This window comes from Calypte anna, chromosome 1, assembly GCF_003957555.1.
Source record: "Calypte anna isolate BGI_N300 chromosome 1, bCalAnn1_v1.p, whole genome shotgun sequence".
NCBI lineage: Eukaryota > Metazoa > Chordata > Aves > Apodiformes > Trochilidae > Calypte > Calypte anna.
Genome location: NC_044244.1, coordinates 141816108 through 141839097, shown reverse-complemented (window position 1 = coordinate 141839097; position 22990 = coordinate 141816108). Strand labels below are relative to the sequence as shown.

The 22990-nt window shown below is 36.8% G+C and overlaps 1 protein-coding gene across 1 annotated transcript in view; it reads left to right on the top strand.

Annotated features, from left to right (window-relative positions):
* MYO16 (myosin XVI) overlaps positions 1-22990 on the top strand; it is a 285335-nt gene that overhangs the window by 55373 nt on the left and 206972 nt on the right. The window contains exon 5 of the mRNA XM_030458595.1: positions 20329-20437. Within this exon, the coding sequence (XP_030314455.1) occupies positions 20329-20437 (109 nt within the window). The remainder of the gene's footprint in view (positions 1-20328; positions 20438-22990) is intronic.

Here is a 22990-nt window from a genome sequence, read left to right as displayed (position 1 = left end):
TAATTTTTCAGGTCCTGATTCTTGCCTGTGTAATTCCATGATATGTTTAGTTGGATCCTGACCCACTGATTTCTCTGCCTTTTTGAAACCTGGTGTTTAGGTACTTATTAAAAGGTTGACTGTCACTGAGCTCCTGTTCTCAAGATAACTGTGGTTGTGTTATGAACTACAGGTTTCTTTATGACTTGCTGTCACACTTTAGATTCAGAGCATGTCACAGATATTTCATCACTGAGCTGCACTGTTGGAGTCACACATAACAGGTTGAGAGTTGTGACTTTTCTTTTTTTAATGTATCTGTGGTCCTCCTCTGGATTCCCAACTAGTCATCTTTTGATGGAATGTGATTCCAAATAGGAATCTTTTGATGACAACTGACTCAAGGTTGAGAATGCATTTTTACAGTGTAACTCTATTTATTTTACTGTCATCAGGAGACACCTTGTAGCAGGCAACACAAATGCAATGTTTTCACCATCTGCAATGCAAATACTGTAAAATGAAACTAGGAAGGCAGAGATAGTATTCTAGTGTTTTTACAGCACTTTACAGAGCTGAGATTTATACTTTCATTGACCTGAAGGGATTACTGTAATAAACATGTTGATTAATTAATTAGAATGGCAGAGAGCTGTTCTTCATCCTCAGGATATTTGAACAGTGTAACACTCTCCAGTACCTGTGGGCATTTGAAAATGTTACTCAGTGGCTGTGATGTCTTCCAAATTTCCTGATCCTCTGAAACTTTCTCTATGATACCTTTGCAAAAATTTTTATGCTATGAGAATAAACCATGTGACATAACACTAACTGAATATTAAAAATCAGATGGGATAAATGTAAAGAACCACACAGAATGTGACAGGTCTCCAGGCAGTGAATTCAAGTCTAGATGAAATACTACATCTTCCCTCTGTAAACGAGAGGATAAGACTCAGACAAGTGATGTAATGTGCACTTCTGAATTTATTAACATATTCCTGAACCTGATGGTATAGTAGGTAATCAGACATCATCTCTATATTTCCAGAATTCTAGTAAGAAATATAAATATATGCACCTGTCTCACTAAGTTTTTTGTGAACCAGCCACTCATATTCTACTCTGGAGTTCATCCATTCCTTTATTTAGCAGCAGCTTCTCAAGCAATCCATGGGTGAGCAGTCTTTTCCATATACTCTCTGGTTTTCTGGCTTTAGGACCCTGTATTACATACATGAGCAAGTAAGTACCTCAGCTCTCAAGCTTGGCTCAAGTTGGCTCTCAAGCTTCCAGCTCCAGCTTCCCAATCTATAGCTGTCAGCCTATCTAATTGCTGTTTGATGTGGTACAGTTCTTACATGTATAAATGTGGCAACATAACTGTGCTTAGCTACCAGGCATAACCCAGAGTCTGGCAGATACTCCTGTTTCCGTTTCCCTCTTCGTACCTGTCAATCACATATTGCCCATCCTCCTCACTATCCCCAGGCAGGGCACAGCAGTGGAAACTGGGCTGTATTGAAGGGACAAGTATATTGAACTAAACAGCTTTTAATCTGGTGTCCTTTTTCAAACCAGTATAAGGTTAGTCATCTTGTTTCTGAGAGATTCTTGTCTAAATGGATAAATCAACCAAAAAGTGGAAAGGGAAGCTGCAGAAAAGTATAAAGTAGTTTGTGTTGGTTTTTTTTTCCTTTTTTTAAAATTACTTAATAACAGCAAGAATGTGCAGAGGGAACTTAGATCTCTTGATCTGAGTCTGGTGGGTGATCCACAAGACCTATGTAATGAACACATAACTGAATGCCTTGGTGTATTTCACACCATGTACTGCATTGCATAGCACCTACTGTCATGCAGGCTGTATATCCTAAAAGAAGTACAGTTGTGATTCCAAATAGGTAAAATCCAAAAAAAGGAGGTATTTGCCATACTCTGCACTGGCTCTCAAATTGTTGCCAGGAAAGAGATGGGATGGAAAGTGAATTGCAGTCACCAGCTCATTACAAGGATCCTAGATATTAGAAAAGCAGTATTTAAGGCCCTGCAACAGCAGATAGTGATATATACTTCCTCAGATTGTGCTTGATAATCTGGTGAAGTTGTGTATTAGGGTATAAGGAGGGAGGCAGTTTTTATCACATGAAAGCCAGGAGCCAAGAAAAATCTCATTTATATGGGAGCAGTCCATCTGTGTTTGTATTCTTGTGACCTCCAAAGGACTACGAGGTTGTCTTGGAAGGAAAAAGATTCTTTATGTTTGACCAGCTTAATATGCATCTTAATGGGATATGAAATAATCTAAAATTTAAGTTGTAAATTGTCAATTTTATCTCTAAATCTTCTCACTCATCACAGTAGTGTAGAGCTATTTGGATCTTTGGTGCAAATCCAGCAATCAGTAGAATTAAACTGTTATGGAATTAGTTTTCTCTGAATTGAAACTTAATAACTCTAAAAAAAATCATTACATGCTGCATAAAGGAAAAAATACATAAGAAACTGCAGAGGATATGTCATTAAATAGAATATAATCATTCAAGTTCCAACTTGGCCATCTTTACAATTCCACTCTCTTAGAAAACACAGAGTAAAGTAAGTGCTGTGTAGCATTTCATAGCTTTCATCAAGAAGTCTACCCCTTTTTGTAAGCCTAGTCTAGTGTAATGATGGGTTATGGATAATGGCAGGTTATCAACCCCTGGTTTTTTGTGTGTGCTTGGATGCCATGTATCCAAGTGCCATGAAATTCCCTGACACTGGCCAACTCATGAAGCTCGATAGGTTTCTAGTTTTATAGTGGGGCTTTTGGAAACATTTAAAAGCTTTCTACAAACACTTATGTGTTTGGCTGACAGAATGAAACCTGAGTGTATTCGATTAACCAAATTTGACTCCCATACAAGTATTATTTGAATGTTTTAAATTTCACTGCTTTTCCACTTTTGGGATTTATGAGTTACTTCATCCTTTCCTGATTTAGTCCCAACTCTTTTGATAAACTTTTATATTTCCTATAGGATGCCTGCTTTTGATTTTATTGTAAAATACCTTTTCCAGAATCAGATACAGTTTTACTGGAAAAAAAAAATACAGGAACAGATTTACTGTTAGGAGCAGCAAGGAAATCTTATGGGATTGTAGCTCTCTCTTCCTCTTCTCCATACTCTTGGTGTCTATCTGAAGTCATGCAATCAGAGAGCATTTGCATAGTTATTTTGCCCTTGTTCTTTTCAGCTGCATCAGCCTGTTATAGCAAGCAGAGCTGAATGATCAAAATGTCATTAGCTTTGGCATTTAATGAAAGATTTTTATCTTCCATAGTTTCAGAAACAATTAGAGCAGAATAAACAATTGCCTCCTCAAAGAAAGTAGTTCTGTGCTCCCACTCAGTCTTGCTCGAAACGACTTCCTCCTCTGAGTCAATAAAGGGGAAGTGATGAAGGGGAGAGAATGAAGAGCAGTTAAAGGATGGGAGAGTGGATAACAGTTTAAATGAATATCATGCAAAAAAAAAAAATATTATTCCCTCTAGAGGCAGTTTGCAATATCTGATAGCTGTAAGGAACTTTAAATAGAATTATTTTATGTGAAAGCTGTGGGCATCTATTTGAACTTTTTTTTTTCACTTGTGGTTGGCAAAGGCTGGTGGATGTACAATGAGTGGAGTAAGCACTTTCCAGAGCATGTGTACTACTGGTTTACAGACTTTCATCATTGCTGACTGAGCTAAAATAAAAAAAATCTTGGTGAAAGCTCTTCATAAGATAATCCAGGTGAAAGCTACTAATGAGTTGCAATACACAAGATGGAAGCAAACTGAGAAAACTGTGGAAACAGTAGTCTTTCTCCTTTAAGACTGGGAAAAAGGGATGAAGCACGTCTTAAAACAGTTACCTTGCTAAGGAGGTGGAAAAAGAACATGAACAGTAATCAAGAGATTTAGTTGCCAGTAAAAATAAGTAAGTAAAAATTTGAGGTTGTTAGCCTGGAAAATTAGTTTGGGGTCTTGCTATTCTTTAATACATTTCACAAATGGAATAAGAAATCAGTTTAAATGGAGTAATGGTTTCAAACAACAGGAAAAAAACACACACACACACAGACATACACACATCCTCCCCATGTCCAGATGTTCGCAGAAAATACCTGGGGTTTTATTTTATAAAACATTTGTGTCTGAGGGGGAGACACAGGATACATCGCTTCTATAACCAGCAAATCTGGGTGATTTGGAGTCCTTAGCATCAAGGAGTTTCCAGGAAATAAAAATTACTGGAGATAAAAGAGAGCTAGAGCTGCTGGGAAATAACATCCCCAGTTTTGGCTGGATCAGGTCAGGACAAGTATGCCAAGAGGAGGACTAAATTTACAAAGATGGGGAAATCTGGAACAGCTTCACTGTAATTCTTTTGATTCACAGAGAAAGAGGATGAAGGAATGACAGGGTAATGAAAATCAACATCTGGCTTTTGATCTTCAGTAAACAGTTTTGTGCTATGAAGAAGATGGTCTGGGAATGTTCCACTATTGAGGGATATTTGTAGAAGATGAGATTTATTCTTTATGCCATCTGTCCTCTACTTGAATCACTGACACAGTTACACTGTTCAATTGCTCTTACAGGGTAGCCAGGGAATATGAGGGAACTGCAGAAGTGAAAAGTTGGGTGGTAGTCAAGAACTTGGTAACAAAAATATAACAACCTAACTATACGGAGAGAAACTATGGGCCTGGGAGCTTCTGAGATTTCTTTAGGATTGATTCAACAGTGGCATTTTATTTGGAATTTTCAGTGCTAACCTTGGGAGGAGAAATACATGCATAATAATGAAGTATGCTGTTGACAAAGCTGTGATACCTTGTCAGCTCAGATGAGAATTAGAATGTTGTGCAGAAAGAATACAGTAACTTTGAGGATTTCAGTAATAAAAATTGGTTGAAATTTAAGCCTACAAAGTACAAGGTCATGTTCTGATTTATGAGTAACATAAATCAGAATCATAAATGAGTTTTGTGATATGCTCAGGAATTATCAGTTGGAAATTAGGACAAAGACTTTGGAGCTTTAGTTGATTTTAAGATCATAGAATCATAGAATTGGCTGGGTTGGAAGGGACCTCAGAGATCATCGAGTCCAACCCTTTTACCACTGTTGCGGTTACCAGACCATGGCACTGAGTGCCACATCCAGTCTCTTTTTAAATATCTCCAGGGACGGAGAATCCACTACTTCCCTGGGCAGCCCATTCCAATGTCTGATCACCCTCTCCGTAAAGAAATTCTTTCTAATATCTAACCTAAACTTCCCCTGACACAACTTGAGACCATGCCCTCTTGTCTTGTTGAAAGTTGTCTGGCAAAAGAGACCAACCCCCACCCGGCTACCCCCTCCTTTCAGGGAGTTGTAGAGAGTGATGAGGTCTCCCCTGAGCCTCCTCTTCTCCAGGCTGAACACCCCCAGCTCTCTCAGCCTCTCCTCATAGGGTCTGTGCTCGAGTCCCTTCACCAGCCTGATGATTTTTTTTTTATTCAAATAGGTGACAGTAAGGAAAGGAGATGCTTGGATTTGTCAGAATGAAGATATTTCCAGTGGAAAGGGGAAAAGTACTGTTTCCACTGGGCAAGGAATGAGCCTGCAGTTAACCATATACAGCCATGTTTAAAACCAGTAAATTGTACTGAGGAAAACTGCAAAGATAATCACCAAAACATAAAGCCCAAAGGGGATAAAAATAGCATGTTTAACTTTAAAGAATGAAATAAAACAGGGAGGTTCTAAGAATTCCTGCAAATATATTATTGCCATGAAAAGAAATTATTTAAAAATGTTTAGGAATAGATTTTAAAAGAAATCAAACTAACTTTTTTGAATGCTAGGAGACAATAGGTTGGAATGCAGCATTCCATGCAGGAGTAATAAAGGACAAAAAATAGCCCAGATTTGCTTTAAAATTTATCTTAAAGTTGTGAATGAGATTTAATGTTCTGTGTTTACCCGAATTATCAAAGTAATGCCACAGAAGATTTATTCTAGAATTATATTCCCATATGACATCTGTTCAGAGGGCTGTGTAAATGTAATTATCCTGGCTGTGTGCTTAAAATAATAAAGTAAGATACAGAGGATGTTAAAAGCTATACTTTTGCAAACAACATCAAATAAAGTCATAGTGTTGATATTTGATGCCTATCTAGTTAGGGCTAAATTCTGTAGCCCAAAAATAGGCAGGAGAAAAGTTCATGGACAAGGAAAATCAAGAAAGAGAAGTTAGACATATTAACTGCCAGAAAACCATTAGTATTTTTCAAGTATTTGAAATAATTTGGGGGTTTTAGTATAATGTTTTCTGATATTTTAAAGAAAAAACTAGAACTTGTACTACATGATCCTTAGGGCCTCTTCTAAGCCAAAACGTGTATCTAGCAATAGTATGAAATCAAGACAAAAATTGCTAAAAGGCTTTTTTTCTGAAGAAAAAAAAAAAAAAAAAAAAAAAGATTAGATGTAGAGACCCTGGTATTAATCTGAGAATGATATTTAATCTGTAACTAATTGTGTAGTATTTGTAAGAGAAACTGCTGACTGGTTAAAAAACCTGAATATTATCCCAATACCCCTAAAGGGGTATGAAAAGGCTGATATAAGAGAAATATCCCAGTGAAAGAGCTTGATTAATCAGGGAAATAATTAAAATAATTACAAAGAGAAAATAAGTGCCATAAGATGATCTTTTGGTGACTTTTTCTTGCAATTATTTAAAAGGTCTTAATTCTTACTATTTTTCAGTTTTACAGTTTCAGGACATATACAAGTAGAAGAAATATTTGGAAATTAAAATAATAAGGCAATGTTTCATGGAAAACTGTGCAAGTGACACCAGTGGCTGCTGCCAGGGTGAGGTTATAGAGCTGACGCCACACAAGAAACTTCCTCACTGCATCATTCATAGTCAAGCTATTGCAGCCAAGCAGTTAGACCCCACAGTGCACAAAGTGCTACAAGATGTCATCATTTTAGTTAATATTATAAAGACAAGACCTTTAATTACTAGAATATTTACTATACTTCGCAATTCTTTTGTACTGCACAGTGGTTTTGCTGGTTATCACATGGCAAAGTGGTTAGAAGAATAGAGGTGAGTTCAAGTTTTTCTTTTACAAAAAACTAATGTTCAAAATTTTCTGTCATTTTATGTGGTTAAAAGTTACAATTAGTAGTATTCCACCTAGTGGAATACTTTTGGACAAAAAAACCAAAAAACAATTTAATCATCCTTTTCAAGTAAAGGTGATGGTTTAATATTGAGTAGGAAAGGAAGTGCTTTCCAAAAGAAACTCATGCTACAGAGAGAACATTTTGAGAAGAAATGTTTGGAAACATTTTCATCATTATATGGTTTTGGTCCCAAAAGTAGTGAATGTCACCTATAAAAACTCTCGTATCTATATAGGTGAAAAAACTTGGAAAAGGTATTTCTTTACCTTTTAAAAATTATTCAGAGTGTGCTTTGAATTTATTTATTAAAAATTAAAATGCAATACCTTCTTATTATTTTGCAAGAGCAAAATCATTTGATTGATATCAGGGAAGATGGAAATTTCAATAAAAACCTTTCTTTAATTGGTACATGGGGCTGAAAAAAAATAGTACAATAATTTAGTGAACACCACCAGCAAAGCACATCTTCAATTTGGATCTATAGAACCTTGTGAGCTATGATAACAATAATAGTATGAAAAGGAAGATAACAAAACTGAAAACAGAAATAAAACCCAAGGAAGAGAACAGAGCAGAAAGTTCTATTTTTGGGTATGCTTTATAATGTACAGAATATATTAATACAATATTACCTTGTTTATAAACAATTTGTATATAAACAAATATATCAAATGTGCTTGAATTTTTTTACTGATGGGCTGCATGATAGGAATGGTTTGGAGGTCACTGGTCTAGTGATTAGAACAGTAGCCTGGGATGTGAAAGACCCAGATTAGTATTTGCCCCTGTACTCAGCGCTGATGAGGCCACACCTCGAGTCCTGTGTCCAGTTCTGGGCCCCTCAGTTCAGGAAAGAGATTGAGGTGCTGGAGCAGGTCCAAAGGAGGGCAACCAGGCTGGTGAAAGGACCTGAGCACAGACCCTATAGGAGAGGCTGAGGGAGCTGGGGCTGTTCAGCCTGAAGAAGAGGATGCTCAGGGGAGACCTCATCACTCTCTACAACTCCCTGAAAGGAGGGTGTAGCCAGGTGGGGGTTGGTCTCTTTTCCCAGGCAACTCTCAGCAAGACAAGAGGGCACAGTCTCAAGTTGTGCCAGGGGAGGTTTAGGTTGGATATTAGAAAGAATTTCTTTACGGAGAGAGTGATCAGACATTGGAATGCGCTGGCCAGGGAAGTAGTGGATTCTCCCTCCCTGGAGATATTTAAAAAGAGACCATTTACCATGGTCTGGTAACTGCAGCGGTAGTGGATCAGGGGTTGGACTTGATGATCTCAGAGGTCCCTTCCAACCCAGCCAATTCTATGATTCTATAATTCTATGATTGTGTCAAGTATATCTGTACTAATTAGGGTGCTACTATCAACCTAACAGGAAGGTCACCCAGCTGTAAAGCTGCCAGAAAATATATATTGTTGTCTGTCTTAAAGTCTGAGGAAGGGAAGTCTACGAGGAAAGACCTGGTTTAGGCAGCTTAGTGGATGGAAAGAGCTTGTTTGCAATGACTTCCAGTGTGTCACTGGTGTTAGATCTAAGGGAGCAGAACTTGCATGTATGTTCTACTTCCTCTGCTAGAGAAACTTACCTACCCAGGAAAGGTGACATTTGACTTTTTATGCAGGCACTCCTGAAAACTCTGAAATGTTCAACACAGATGAGAATCTTTTGGTTCCTTTTTTCTCCTACCTTCTTTCATTAATTAATCATGTTATTCCAAACAATCATAATAAGCTAGGAATGTACATCTTCTCTTTTGAGATCTCTCACCGTCATCCTTTTCTTGAGGCTAAAAAGTTTAGGATTTTTCAGAATTTCTAGTAAAACAGTACTGTGATGAGAATGGTAGATGTAATTTCCAGCCCTCAGAGGAATCCTGTCAGCTGCTGTCTTCTGGAAAGAAAAAAAAAAAAAAAAAAAGGAGAGAGAGAGATATTCTTTCAGTTAACTATATACCATGATATTTATTTGGAAGGACCTGCAATGCTCCAACTCCCCCCTTCCTTTCCCCCCCCCCCACTCTTATATGGCTTTTTGTGTGTTTTCATTTGGGAAACACTGGAATGAAATATCACTGTGGCATAGTGTGTAATGAATAATTTAGATGGTCTTGGGAGCATGAACCTATGAAAAAAATGAATCTTCATGAATTCTTGAATTTTTGAGTGAGCTAGGAGGGGGAAATGTGACACTGATACAATTTATCAAAAATTCAAGGGCAACTTGCCTTGATATGCCACCATAAAGACTGATGTGTAAAGTCATTGAAAAGAAAACTGCTGCAGGAAAAACTGGCTTACATATTGAAAGCAGATGGTTTAGGTAAATTATAACAGTGCAGGGTTAGTGGAGGTAATAAATGGCATGACATGAGAGTCAGTGAAAGCTCATGTTTGCACATGTTTTTGTAGACTTTTCAATTAGAATAGGAGACTTGGAGAAAAATCATCAACTTCCCTAATCTAGAACAGTTAGTGCGGACTATGTGTGCGAAAGTAAGTAATTTAGTTTAGTGCAGAACAATACAAGATAATGAGATGTTGGAAAACATGTATAAAACTGGAATATGAAAGCACAGGACAAAAGTAGATTTTAAAATTATTTCTGAATAACAATTGCATCTTCAGCTATGTAAAAATCAATTCAGACTTGCTTGCATTTCAAGTGACTCTCACTAGAAACTGTGATATATTACAAACTTTTAAAACACAGTAAACATTTTTTAAAAATGTTAAAAGATAGAAAGCAATTGTTTTATTAAAATAGATACTGCAAAATTACTGATACTGCAGTTCTCATAATGAAGGATGTTCATAAAAAATTGGAATTTCAGAAAATATAGTTTTGGTGATGAAGCACAGAAAATTATAAGGGAATGAATATGGACCAATTTTGCTTGGCACAGTAATAGGATGATAGATGCCTATTACCTTATCATGTACTGCCAAGATTACGCTATATGAACACCAGCAAAAAAAAAAATAAAAAAAAATAATCTTTGATTAGGCATTTAGATAAATCCTTCCTTTGTTTCAATTCTGTGTAAAATTCTGATGCTTTTCCAGCATATGCATGAATTGATTGAGAGTGTTTATGTAAATAAACCTGGAATCTTATGTTTGTCAGCTGTGGTTGTTCCTGTGTTGGTAGGAGTTATAAGCATGTGTTTTCCTCTTCATATAATCAATAAGAAAATTTGGCACAGGGTATGTTTTTCCTTTCCTGCCCAGGGAAGTAGTGGATTCTCCCTCCCTGGAGATATTTAAAAAGAGACTGGATGTGGCACTCAGTGCCATGGTCTAGCAACCGCAACGGTGGTTCAAGGGTTGGACTCGATGATCTCTGAGGTCCCTTCCAACCCAGCCAGTTCTATGATTCTATGATTCATAGTTGTTTTAGGATACAGCAGTCCCACACAGCAAGTTACTTCTTACTATGGCTGTGTTTGCTACATGCTGCTCTTCATCCATTAACCAAGCACAGGAAAACAACAGAATAATCTGCTTGTCTGACAAGTTCTCTTACATGCTTGTGTTCTAAAAATCCAGTTCTTCTCTATTAAGGTGACAGGCACAGTAAACTTGCTAAATACAATAGGTGTGTCACTCAATTACTTGTTTGTGGAGCATATAGATTTAATTACTAACCAGCAGGACAGTATTACCTCGAGTGTAGATTAAGATGCTCTGCAGTCCCTCCCCTGTGCACTGGGAGTACATTGATGTTATCAATCAAAACAATGAATCTGTCTCATAACAAAAATGCAAATTAACTTCGTTAAATTAGCAGTTTTGTACTGTTAGTTCCTTGCTTGAAAAGAATGCATTTATCTTTGCAGAAACCATACAATGTACAGAGCTTTCATTTATTAAGCACTGTTGAATTTCTTGCTTTTTATACCAGACATAGGTATACAGTTTTCTTTATTTTTTACTGTACATCTATATACATTAATATAGGCACCTTTTCTCTGCAGTAGTAATGGTAATATCTAATGTCATGCCTGAAGCAGTGCTATTTATTTCCATTTGCCATTATTTCCATTACTTGCTGTCCTATTTTCCTATTTGTGCCATTTACTTACCAATACTATAAGTCGTAGCCAGAGGATGCTTCCTATCCCCATCTTGCCCACAATAAAAATGTGCTTTACTAACTGTCTAATCTTGTACACAAATTGCAGTTCTTATTAACCCACTTAGGAAATTATCTTTTTATTTCCTAAAACATGAGATTTGGTTTACTTTATGTAATTACAATCTTTATTAATGGTTATAAAGGAACTTTTAACTCTGACTGTAGTGTTGGATTGAAAGACTTTTTGACAGGAAATTCCAAAGGCTCGCTTCTTGCTGTGTGAAGGAGAATTTGCTTCTATTTGTTCTAAAAATCAAAGGCAATCGTTTAATAAAGTGACCTTTTCTTGCAGCATTATGAGACAGGGACTGATAATTTTTCTATGTGCCTGTCATTTTTTTAAATTATTACAATTAAAATAAAAAATTAATAGAAATTCTGTTCTTATACTGTTATCTGAGGCATTCAGTGCTTGAATAGTTTCATTTTTTTTTTCCCCATAAGCTCTGCTACTGATGTGGGGTGTGCAAGTCCCATGTGCACAAGCAGATGGGGAAATTTTAGTCTTTAGTCATCACTGCTCTTTGAAGATTCCTTTCTAATTCCTTTTTTCTTGCCAAATAATTTGAAAGCTGGCAATATCTTGTCAAATACCCATCCTTCTGTACTTCAACCACCCTTTTTGTTGACCTCATTCTGATCTTTTGCAATTTTGCTTTAGTGTCTTAAAAATACAACTGCATCCTATTCTCAGCAAGAAGAACTTTTCTTTGTGATATAATGTCACTGTTATGGTTCAAAGTAACATAAATTTTTTTGGTTTTTTGTTTGTTTGCTTTTGATCCACAAGAACAAAGTCCAACCAGCAAGGGTTGGGTGCAAGTGTAAACTTTTATTTGACAATTGACCCAAGCGAAATGATAGAACCCCCATGAACATCTGGCAAATATGTTGCCAGGTAAAAGAGGGAGAGAGGAAAAGGAGAAGACACAAGAAAAGAGAGAGACAAAGAAAGAAATGGGAGAGAAAAAAGTAAGAAAGTGGGAAAGAAAGGCAAGAATGAGATGAAGTCCCCACCAGGGGTCCAGCTGTGCGGTGAGTTTCTTGTTCCAGATAGCGTTCCCATTCTGGATGGGGCCCGATGCAAGATGGTGGATGCAGGGTCAGTGTGGGATGACAGTGATGGAATGGGGCCCTCCTTATATGCCCCTAAATTCCTGCCATTCCAGTGCAGCTTCTTTGTTCCCCAAGGAGAGGGAAAACCCACCCCCACCCTAAGAGAAGAGCTGTTGGTCAGTTGTAGCAGGAGCCCGGTGTCCCAGTCAGTTTATGGGACAGTCGGATCAAATATAAGGATCAGTCAGGGTGTTCCCCACACCAAAGTCAGGGCCATTGAGGGCAGGCTCACCTGGAGGGGGGATTTCAGTCACCCTCATAGCCCCCTCACCAGGTACTCCAGTGACCAGGAGTCATGGAAGGCTGCCCTTGGGAATGTTGCCTCCCAGGTGACCGATTGCCATATCCTCAAGAGGAGGGGTGGGATTGCCCCTTATCTGTTCTTATCTCCACTCCTAGCTCTGCTCCAGTTACTGTTATTGACTTTAAACTTGTCTTTTGAGACAAAGAAAATTCTTCTGACTGGAATCTCACAGTCACACAAATAGATTTTGCTATAATTTTGTCATTTCTTTAGTCTACCTTGGCTCGCGGTGTAAATATTAAATCACAATTAGAACATATATTGAGATTTATTCTCATTTTTTTCTTAATTGCAACACAAATTATTTCATTAAAAGAGCCAATGTATGTCTCAGCTTATTTTTATGACTTCTAAACTGCTCCTTCTAATTCAAATAAATAAACCTTTTTTAGCATACTAAGCAAAAAGAAACTTCATCATGCTTTTAGTACCCTCTTGATGCCCTAGCACCTCTTTTTTGCCTCTTTTCTGAGAAGCCTTCATTAAAACTGTGCAACAGGTACTTTGACCCAAAAGATAACTTCATAAACAAGCACCCACAGATATTCTTTTATTTTTCTTGTGCTTAGATTTGGAGATTACAGTTGTGGATATATAATTTTTCATTAGCTTCTTGTCAATACCCCAGCAAGACTGGCTCCTGTCATTTCTGTTTGACTAAAGCTTATGTGCAGAGACTGGAGAATTAGAGTTTAAACTCGTGGCTCTGTAGTATCCCTACTGCTGGGCTCAAACACGTTCTGCTCATGGTGAAACCTTTTTGGTGATGAAAATCAATGTTGTACCGAAAGCCCAGTAACTTCATTTGTCATACACTGTGTCTAAGATTTAATGTCCCACCCCTAACTTCATACCCAGTCAAGAGGAGCAAACCCTCTTTCCTCGTAGATTTTAAACCATCAGAGCTTGTTTTCAGAGATTTAGGTGAGAGACAGAAGAAATAAAAATAATACCTTGAGCTAAGGCTGAGTGAAGGAAAACAGACTTTGTTTAGCTTAGAAATTAATGCCATAAATTCCAAGAAAACTTGTTGATGTATGCTAGGATTCAGAACATGAAGACCAACCATGAAAGCTGGCTTGCTTTCTAGTTGAGATCCAAGTAAATACCAGTATGCATTCAGAACTAATAGAATGTTCCTGATTCCTCATGAATGATTTGGTACTAAGGCATGGAAATAGTGGTAGCTCAAGAAAAATAAATTCTTTTTTGCTTGATGGCTTCTGGGTTTGTAGATACTAACTTTTCATCTCCTAACTGCATGCTTAGCTGTATTTTACTTTGCAAAATACTGTTAAATACATACTATACTTCTGCAGTGTTATCAGAAGAGTTCAGTACTGGAACTGAGTGGGATTTTATTTGCCTTTTACAAGCCTCACAGCTGATGGGCAGAATTTAAGTCCCTATGGTGCACAAACAGATGGGAAAATGTTGGTGTTTAGTTTTCAGTCATCGGTGCTAATTCTTTTATCTTCTGAATGCATTAGTGGAACAGACTATGCCTGTCAAGCAATCTGTAATATATGCCATGACAGTCTGGGTTTTTTAAACTCTACTGAAAATCTGTTCCATGAACTAACATTGCTATTAGGTTGTAGAAAAAAGAAATAATTTTTTTTAAATTATTATCAGAATTGTCATGGAACTTTGATGATTTTAAAGTACTAGCTTTTATAATTTTTTATTATTTATGCGAAGTAATTCAACAACCAAGTATTTTTCCAAATACAGTCAGACATTGGTGATCTTATATGTTTAAACCTATGCAATTGTTTTTATGAAGATGCCACATTTGACATTCCTTTTTCCTTTCTCAACCACTTTGTCACAGAGGTTAAGATATCTGGTATTTTTGGACATTATAATGTTCTTTATGCAGATTGGCATACATCTATAAATCCTAGTTTCTACATTGTAACAAAAAAAATTTGTTTTGACCAGGAGTTAAGTTGCATATTCAGATTTTGGAACCCATTTCTTCAATGTGGAACACAAGGATGAGTTAATTTCCAGCTTCTCTGACTGGTCTAGCATGTAGCTATATATGGCATTGAATAGATTTGTATTAATGAAAATGTGTGTATTTTAATAATTATATAAGTGTACTGGCATAAAAATTTTGGCACTGAGTTACCTACTGATTTCCTTTAAAGTTTGGGGTTTTTTTTGTGGTTTTTTTTCAGAGATATGTAATGTCTCCTCTTCGATTTATTTTGTGTGCCCAGAGGACACTTACAGGGCTCTGTATTCAGCTGTGGTTCTGTAGGCTGTGCTGTCCCAGACATGAGCCTGACCTTTGCATTTGTGTTGTTATGATGTGGGATCAGGCACGTCGAAAATGAATTCAAACCTTTACTCATATCACAAGTTAAGCTCATCCAGATGGCAGACAGTTCCTGCTTCTTGGGAAAGAATAATTTTGGTAATGTGACAGGCAGGGCTTTATAGACAGTAGCAACTTACAGAGTTTAAAGCCCTGAAACAGAGCAAAGATTGCAGACAGCTGTTCAACAGTACCTTTCCTCTGTGAGAGGTAGGAACTCAAAGGAGTTGCAGGTAACCACAGGCCTGTAGCTGCTGCACTGGTTCAGCCCAAGATACAGAGCTCTGCTTTTTGATAATCCATTGAAAAAGAAGTGAGAGTTTTATTCCATTTCTTTAAGGGAGGATTTGCTTTCATGAATGATGCTCTGAAATGCCTGCCCTGAGCAGGAGGATTTTTTTCTCTTTATTTTCTTCATGGCTACATAAGCCCACATAAGGAATGCATGGAACATTTGTTAGTTTATTTAATGGCAAGCATGAGAGAGTTGTTGTTTGATTGGTGATCCACAGATTTTACTTCTGAATCCCTGGACGCAGTTTGGGTCCTTGTTCAGATTATTTTGCTAAGAGAGACTCCAGAAAGAAACAAAAATATTTCCAATTCAGAAACTCCCGCGTGAAAAGACTGATGTTTGCATTTCTTCCAAACTTTTGAAAATTTAGGTTTCTATAAAGCATAATTTGCTGAGGAAAACCTTGTCTTTTGTTGTTGCCTAGGTCTGATATCCATTAGGGTTGGGCGGTGGTGTTTGGGTGTGGAACTCAACCACTTGTAAGTAACTTAACTGCCTGACAGAAGTTACAGTTTAGTATTTGTAAAACATAGCACTTTGAAACTCAAGTCATCGATCTTGACTTACTGAAATTCCCACTTAATCAAAGATCAGGTGTATCCCCTCAGGCTGCAGTGGTGGAAACTGCTTTAAAAAAAAAAAAAAAAAAAAAAAAAAAAGATGAAGAACAGGCTTGTGAAACGTTGCTTTTGTACAGCTGAAATTTTAATTTATTTGTTTTCCTTTGAGATCTATAAAAGAAAAGAGGCTGCTAGGATTAGCTGTAGAGCAGATATTCATTCCTCTTTGGGGAATAGTTTTCTATCAGACCCACTCCTATCTTACACAAAGGGAGTACGTTGTCCTCTTTTTCTTTTCTTTTGGCAGGTTACATTAAGGGTGATTAAAGCCAAAGCAGAAGCTGGAGCAGCTTTGGGGTGATTGTACTGTATGACATGGATAATAATGGAACTTACATATCTTTATAGATGGCTGATAAGCATTTGCAGTCTCTATTCTGTTCTCTGCCAAGCCTAAGGAGGGAGGAATAAAAATAAATATAATGAAATAGGAAAGGCACATGGTAGAGTCCTAGCCCTGAATCTGCTCAGGGGAAGAGAACTGTCTTTTCATGGGCTTCTTTTGACCTTTTGTTCTCAAACAGGTATCCTTGCTTTATTCTGGATTTGATAGAAATAAATTAGCTAAACCCACAATATTTTATGAATCTGTGGTGTCAGTGGGAAGGGGCTTCCTTAAAGATTAATGTGGAAAAGGTTAAAATGAAAGTATTAAGACTGCAATTAGCATTCTGAGGGATGATATTTAGATTTAGTAAATTAGTTTCTAGGTAGTTCTATAACCAAAAAGAGAACAAAAAAGTAGTGACTCAGATTGTGCGTATCAATTAGCTTCTTATTAAACAAGTAGACCTGACTTATGGTAGGAAAGGCAGGGGAACTGCCAGCAGAGAATCTATAATTGTAATAACAAAAACCTTAATTTGTTTTTTTTCCCAGTTCTTCTAGTAACTAAGTTGTTATTTCTGTGAAATTATTTCCTGCCTACAGAAAGTCTGTTGTTGAAGAGTTGGAAGGAAACCATGCTTTTGAACTGAGTGCAGCTGCTCAGTCTCATTTAATGATTTATTTCATTGTCTGTGGTTTGCTAAAGTGGAGAAATCTTTTTTTTGAGCCCTGCCCTGGGAACTGCTCCTGTTCTAGTTAGCATTGTGAGCTAGTGAAAAGTGTGATCCAGTGCTAATGACCTAAAAAATGGTATTATGTAAAGCAGCTGTATCTCTTTCACTTTGCTAATGATTTGCACAATCACAGAATCCTAGAAGGGTTTGGTTTGGGTTGGACAAAAAAATGGATGTATGCATACAGACTAATACTGTGAAAGTGTTCACATCCAACCTACCTCATGCTATACTGCTCCTGAGCTCTTAATCTCTAGGGTCACCAGTTTTGCCTGTGTTTTGAATTTAGGTATTCTACTCAGTTTGTCTGAAATAAAAATGTACCTGAGATTCATCAAATAAGTAAATCAGCAGAAATTAAAACAGGATTAAAAAATACAAAGTGATCCTAAGATAAATTGACGTCTTCTGAATCATCATTTCTGGATCTAGAAGGGAAACCTTTGTCTTCTTTCCCTAGCCAAAGGTATTTTCTCCTTGGCAGCAGGCTCTGATTTCTGGTCATATGGGGATAGTGTGTGAATCTGGCACCATCTACTCAGTTATTATTGATCACCAGCACTCACTCCCATATGCTTTCTTTACATAAGGATATTGTTCTACATAGCAAAGCAAGCACTTCAGTTGTATTTTGCATTCAGTGCATTGAACTAGATGTCTTTGGGAACATTCTTTAATAATATATTCAAAGGTGTTCCTCCTGCAGACTTTCTAAAATAGAAGCAATTTATCAATACAGAAAAATATTTTTCTCAAGAATATTATGTATTTATGGGATACATCAGGTAAAGCTTTGCAATAAGTTTATCTTTTTATTGAGAAATTACTTGAGAAGAATGTGTTTAGAATGGGTAAGCAGTAACTTCTCATGTACACCATGCATTGTAAGTGGGTGTATAAAACATCTGAACTGAAATAGAATAAATACAGAATTGCATTTTGAATATAAACAAGGTATGCATATAAACTTGGAAACTAATATAAGCAGCCTGGGGACAGTGTTCCTCATATTTCCTCCAGGAGTTGTGAACAGTAACCTAGGAACAATTTAGGATTGTATTCAGATAATCTGAATTCCATCTCCATCTCCAATCATATCCGGGTTTCTTTTTGTCTGTCCTACAAGGCCATATATGTAACAACATCACTCAAGTTCTTTAGCCCAAACTCTACCAGTGATCTACCTCACTTAATAATGGGGTATTATATATAATGGGGAAGGCTATCTGCTGCAATTTCCTAACTTGAACTCCTGTTCAAGGTCTTCTTTTTAATCATCTGGACAGTGAGACAGAGCACACCCTCAGTAAATTCACAGATGATACAAAGCTGGGTGGCACAGATTATACACCATATTAAAAATGCTTATTATTTTAATTTTTTTTTTTTTTCCCAGCAAGATAACACTTTTCAGTGTGCACCATTATCCATGATTGCTTCTTTATCTGAGTTCTGAGAGTTTATACCACCTCTGCTGCTTTCACCAAATTTAACCTTCTCTTTGGGAGCACCTCATTGCAAAGACTTCTTAAGAAATTATTTAATACAGAGATACCCAATAAAAATACTTGCAGCTGAGTAATTTCATGTTAAATCCTGCTCTCAGTCATATTATATCTTAGAGAAGGAATGAAAAGTGTGCTGCTGGCTAAAATAATTATACTTCTTCCTGTATATAATGTCAAAGGTTTTTTTGTTTCTTATCTCAACAAGGGAGAAAATGTATGTAGCTTTGCTTTATTATTATTCTCCTGACCTTCTTCAACCTTGCCTGGAGAGTATTTGTATGCAGGGAAGGATAAGTACCTTCAAGACTTTTGGCTTTGTTAATTTTATGCAAGCTGACTTGATAACAAAATGTGTTACTTCTATCATCAAACTCTCACAGGTCAGTAAGTAGAAAGCAAACCAAACAAAGACCATGCTTCCTAGTAGAAAAAGTGCAATAAATAGTTGTTAAAACACCCTGCAAAGATATTATGATCTTCAAATCCATCCTTAACTCCATTTTTTTATCATCTTTTTTTATTTTTTTCTGGCAGGACAGGTAAGAAGAAATGTATTTTTATTATACAAATATAAGGTTTTATACCTTCTTCTTAGAAAGTAAGCTCCTGAAAGAAGTAGTTATACCTTCTATTAGTAATTCCCTGTTACAGTTGACCTCTGCCTCTGTGGTTTTAAGAGAGTCTGTCCTTGGTACCCTTCATTCTTATTAGCGAAATGTTTTATCATGCAAGCTGGTAAGAAAAGTAATTAAATTTACCAGAGGTTGCTCTTATTTCCTAATTCCTTTGCAGTTAAAAGCCGTAGAGAGAACACTAGAAATGAATTAAAGCTAGGGCCTCTTAAAGAAGATAGATGACATTTCACTATAGTGTAAACTTTTATGTCCACTAGACATTTTTTAGAATATTTTTCAAGGACTAGAGCTCTCTTATGAAAAAAAAATATTAAAAATCCCTTCATAGGTCAGATTATTACACTAACAATACTTAACATAGGAAATACAGATTTTCTTATTGTCCTGGTGGTTTGTTTGAAGCTTCTCTTATTTCCCATCCTACCTGGCCCTCTCTCCCTTCTGCTGGTTCCTTTTAGTTGTCTCTTTTTTGCATTGGATCTTGAATGAAAGTTAGAAATGTCAGGTTGACTCCTTTAGGGACTACAGTTGAAATCAACAAGCTCACTTCCATTCTCACCAGTTGGTGACAAATGTCAATTTAAGGGATGGTAAGGATGGTTCTCTTTGAGGTTGGAGTGATGGATGAGACCATAAGAGGCTGGGCTGGCTGGCTGACAAGGTTACCCCCACCAGCTGCCTGCTCATCCCTGCTGCATGAGGGTCTGTGCTGCTTGTCAGTCAGCTTTTGAACCACTGCTGTTTCCTGTGTAGTGTTTTAAGGTAGTCAGTGGCAGCTCACTTTACTTGAAAATGCTGTGCTGCAAATGGTGGTGGTTTCAAAATGCACTGATGAGCAGCTCAGACACCTGTGCCACAAAGGCAGGCTGGACAGATAGCACAGCAAGAGTGTCAACTTTCCAAAGGAAAGCCAGCCCTTTCTGACATTCAAGAGTCCTTTATTTTGTCTTTGGTTTTTGGCTTGGGTTTTGTGTGTATGTGTGTTGTTTGGTTTCAGGTTCTAACCAGCCTGAGGTCTAAGAACCCCAGCTTTGAAGTGATCATGAATAGGAATGTATAAAAACCCCAGCAGTGTTTTGAGGTTTCACTATAAAAATCTTAAATGTTTTTTTTATTCTTGTCTGCAGGCTGGAGCAAATGTGCTGCTGCAAGATGTTAATGGAAACATTGCACTTGATTATGCCATAGAAGGGACTGAATCTAACAGCATCCTCCTGATGTACTTGGAAGAAAATGGTAAGTCAGCTCTTCAGCTTCTGATGTGTTTTGAGACCATGATATAAAACCAAAAAGGATGGATATTAATTTAAGGTAAGTCAGCCCTGATGCCATTGGAAATATATGAGTTTGGAGAAGATGCTTTGGAATCACAGAAGTTTTTTATTCAGCATCCAATTTCATGTTTAGGAAAGTGGTAGAAAGAGCTTGACTGGATGAGGTTTGATTATGTCCTAGGAGCTTCATGTTGCAGAGATGCTTCAAAGGTAGGTATCTACAATGGGTCATCTGAATTGTGATTTGAGCTTCATGCTTCTTTCCAAGTGCTATGAAGGGATGTCTAGCTGAGATGTGGAAATGTGCTACAAAGTTTTAAGTTATGGCATTTACACATCTACAGCTCTGTACGTGGATGTATAGTATTAATTTTACCTGCCACTTGGAAAATACTGATAAACACTGTTAAATTTGTTCTGTGCCAGGGTTCCATTGCTTTGTATGTTACTGGTCTTCTTGTTTTGCTATGAAAAGAAATTTGAGAACTCTGAAAAGTAAGGTGGGGAAGACTACCTGCTGCAATTTCCTGCCAAGGCAAGGCCAGCTGAGAATAGCCCAGGTTACCTAGGGCCATGTTCGGTTGGAAATTCTACAATTCCTCTGGGATCCCTTTCCAATGCTAAGTCATATTAATGTGATTTTTAAAATATTACTATTTTCTATTGAAATTTGCTTTGGTGCATCTTACACCTGTAGCCTCTTGTTCTTTCATTGTTTACCTCCAGGAAGTAGCCTGCTTGAGATGAAATGAAAACTAGGAAGTACAAAAAGGCCTTTTTTTTTTTTTCTTTTTTTCCCCCCAGTCTTTGTCCTATTTTATTCTGAACCTAGTTTATTATTACACTCATCAAGAAAGTCCCCCTGGCACATTCCATAACCTTTGCTTAGATTAATATCAGATTTATGTTTTAAGGCAAATCTTTTGTTGTATTAATGCTATTTGAAAATATCAAACTTTAAATGACTGTTCATGTGCTCTCTTTGCTTTTTAGAGGCAGAATGTTTTCTTTTAGAAATGCATTAGTGAAATTCTGATTATGGCCTATGACCCTTATGTTTCCTCCATTTCCTTCTAGCTGTTCCCTGTATCTAATGCATTGAAGACTGCAATATTTTTGTTTACTTCCTTTCTTGATATTTGCTTGCATAGTGGATTAGATGACTTGGATATAAACTACAAATGACAGATACCTCTTCATTCCATACTTGACAAGTGACAGGAGTTTTTACATTCACTGTGTAATTTGGTTCCAAAAAACGGGGTGTTTTCTTTTGTTCTCTCAGATCTCAGATTTCAACTTTCAATAGGACAACTGTGCATTCCAAGAATTTCAGCCTTGTTATTTAATCTGAGTAAATTTACCTCTTCTTTTTATCTTTTAAGAGCTCTCTAAGTATCCTACACATCTGAAAGCAAAATAATATATTTCTTGTCTATTGTATAGCAGGAGTTTATGCAGTAGCAGATTATTACAAAACCCAAATAAAATATCTAACTAAAAGTATAGATGCCTTTTTTTTTTTTTTTTTGTGCAATGACACATGTACAGAAAAAGAGTGATTATTGCTTTTCTACAAAGTATTCTTTTTGGGTTTAGCAGTTCACTTTCTGAGGGGTAAATGACATTAAAAATCCAGCTAAAGGTTACTGACCTTCAATGGTAATAAAAATTTCATGTACTTAATCAAAATCTTTTATAGTATTACAAGGTATGTAGATACCAGATTTGTTTTGTTCTGTGAATATTAAGGGGATCATCTAGAAGTGTCTCAGAAAACTGTCCATAGAGACAAAATAATGTACAGGTCCTATATATTTAGAAAGTTTTTAGTGTTTTAAATTATTTAAAATATCAAGAAGATTTCACACACACACACAAAAGAGACCATAGTTTCTTGAATTTTTAATAGCAAGTGGATTAAGCCTTTCTTTTTATCTACAAAGAAAAAGGAAAAAAATATTTTTCTCTCATGCAGCAGAAAATAGAACCAAAAAAACCTGAAGCTAAACTTAAGCACAGAATTCTACTCTGAAGACAGTGTTTCATATTAGCCAGAAACAAGCAACTCACACATAACTCACACATAAATAAGGAGAATTGCCCTGGAGCCAAGAGTTAACAATGTAAGGGAAATAAATTCTGCAGGAAAGGCTGACTTGGAAAAGTAGTAGGCAAAAAAATTAAGGAAAGATTTGCTGTAAGACTGACACTATACAGTAATCTAGAATGTGATAGGAAGGTACAACCAAAAATTATTTTTGTTTAAAATTTAGAGTAATTTAAAAGTATTTATAACATCTGGTGTGGTGGATTAGTCTTGTTTGATAGCCAAACTCTCACCAAACTGCTCACTCATTTTCCCTCCTGAGGACAAAGAGAGAAAATAGGATAAGAGAGCTCGTGGGCTGAGATAAGAAAGGGAGATTCCTTATAAGTTACTTTCAAAGATAAAACAGGCTCAGTTTGGGGAAAGTTGCTGATTGGGGTAGATTTAGGCAGGGAGAAGCACAAA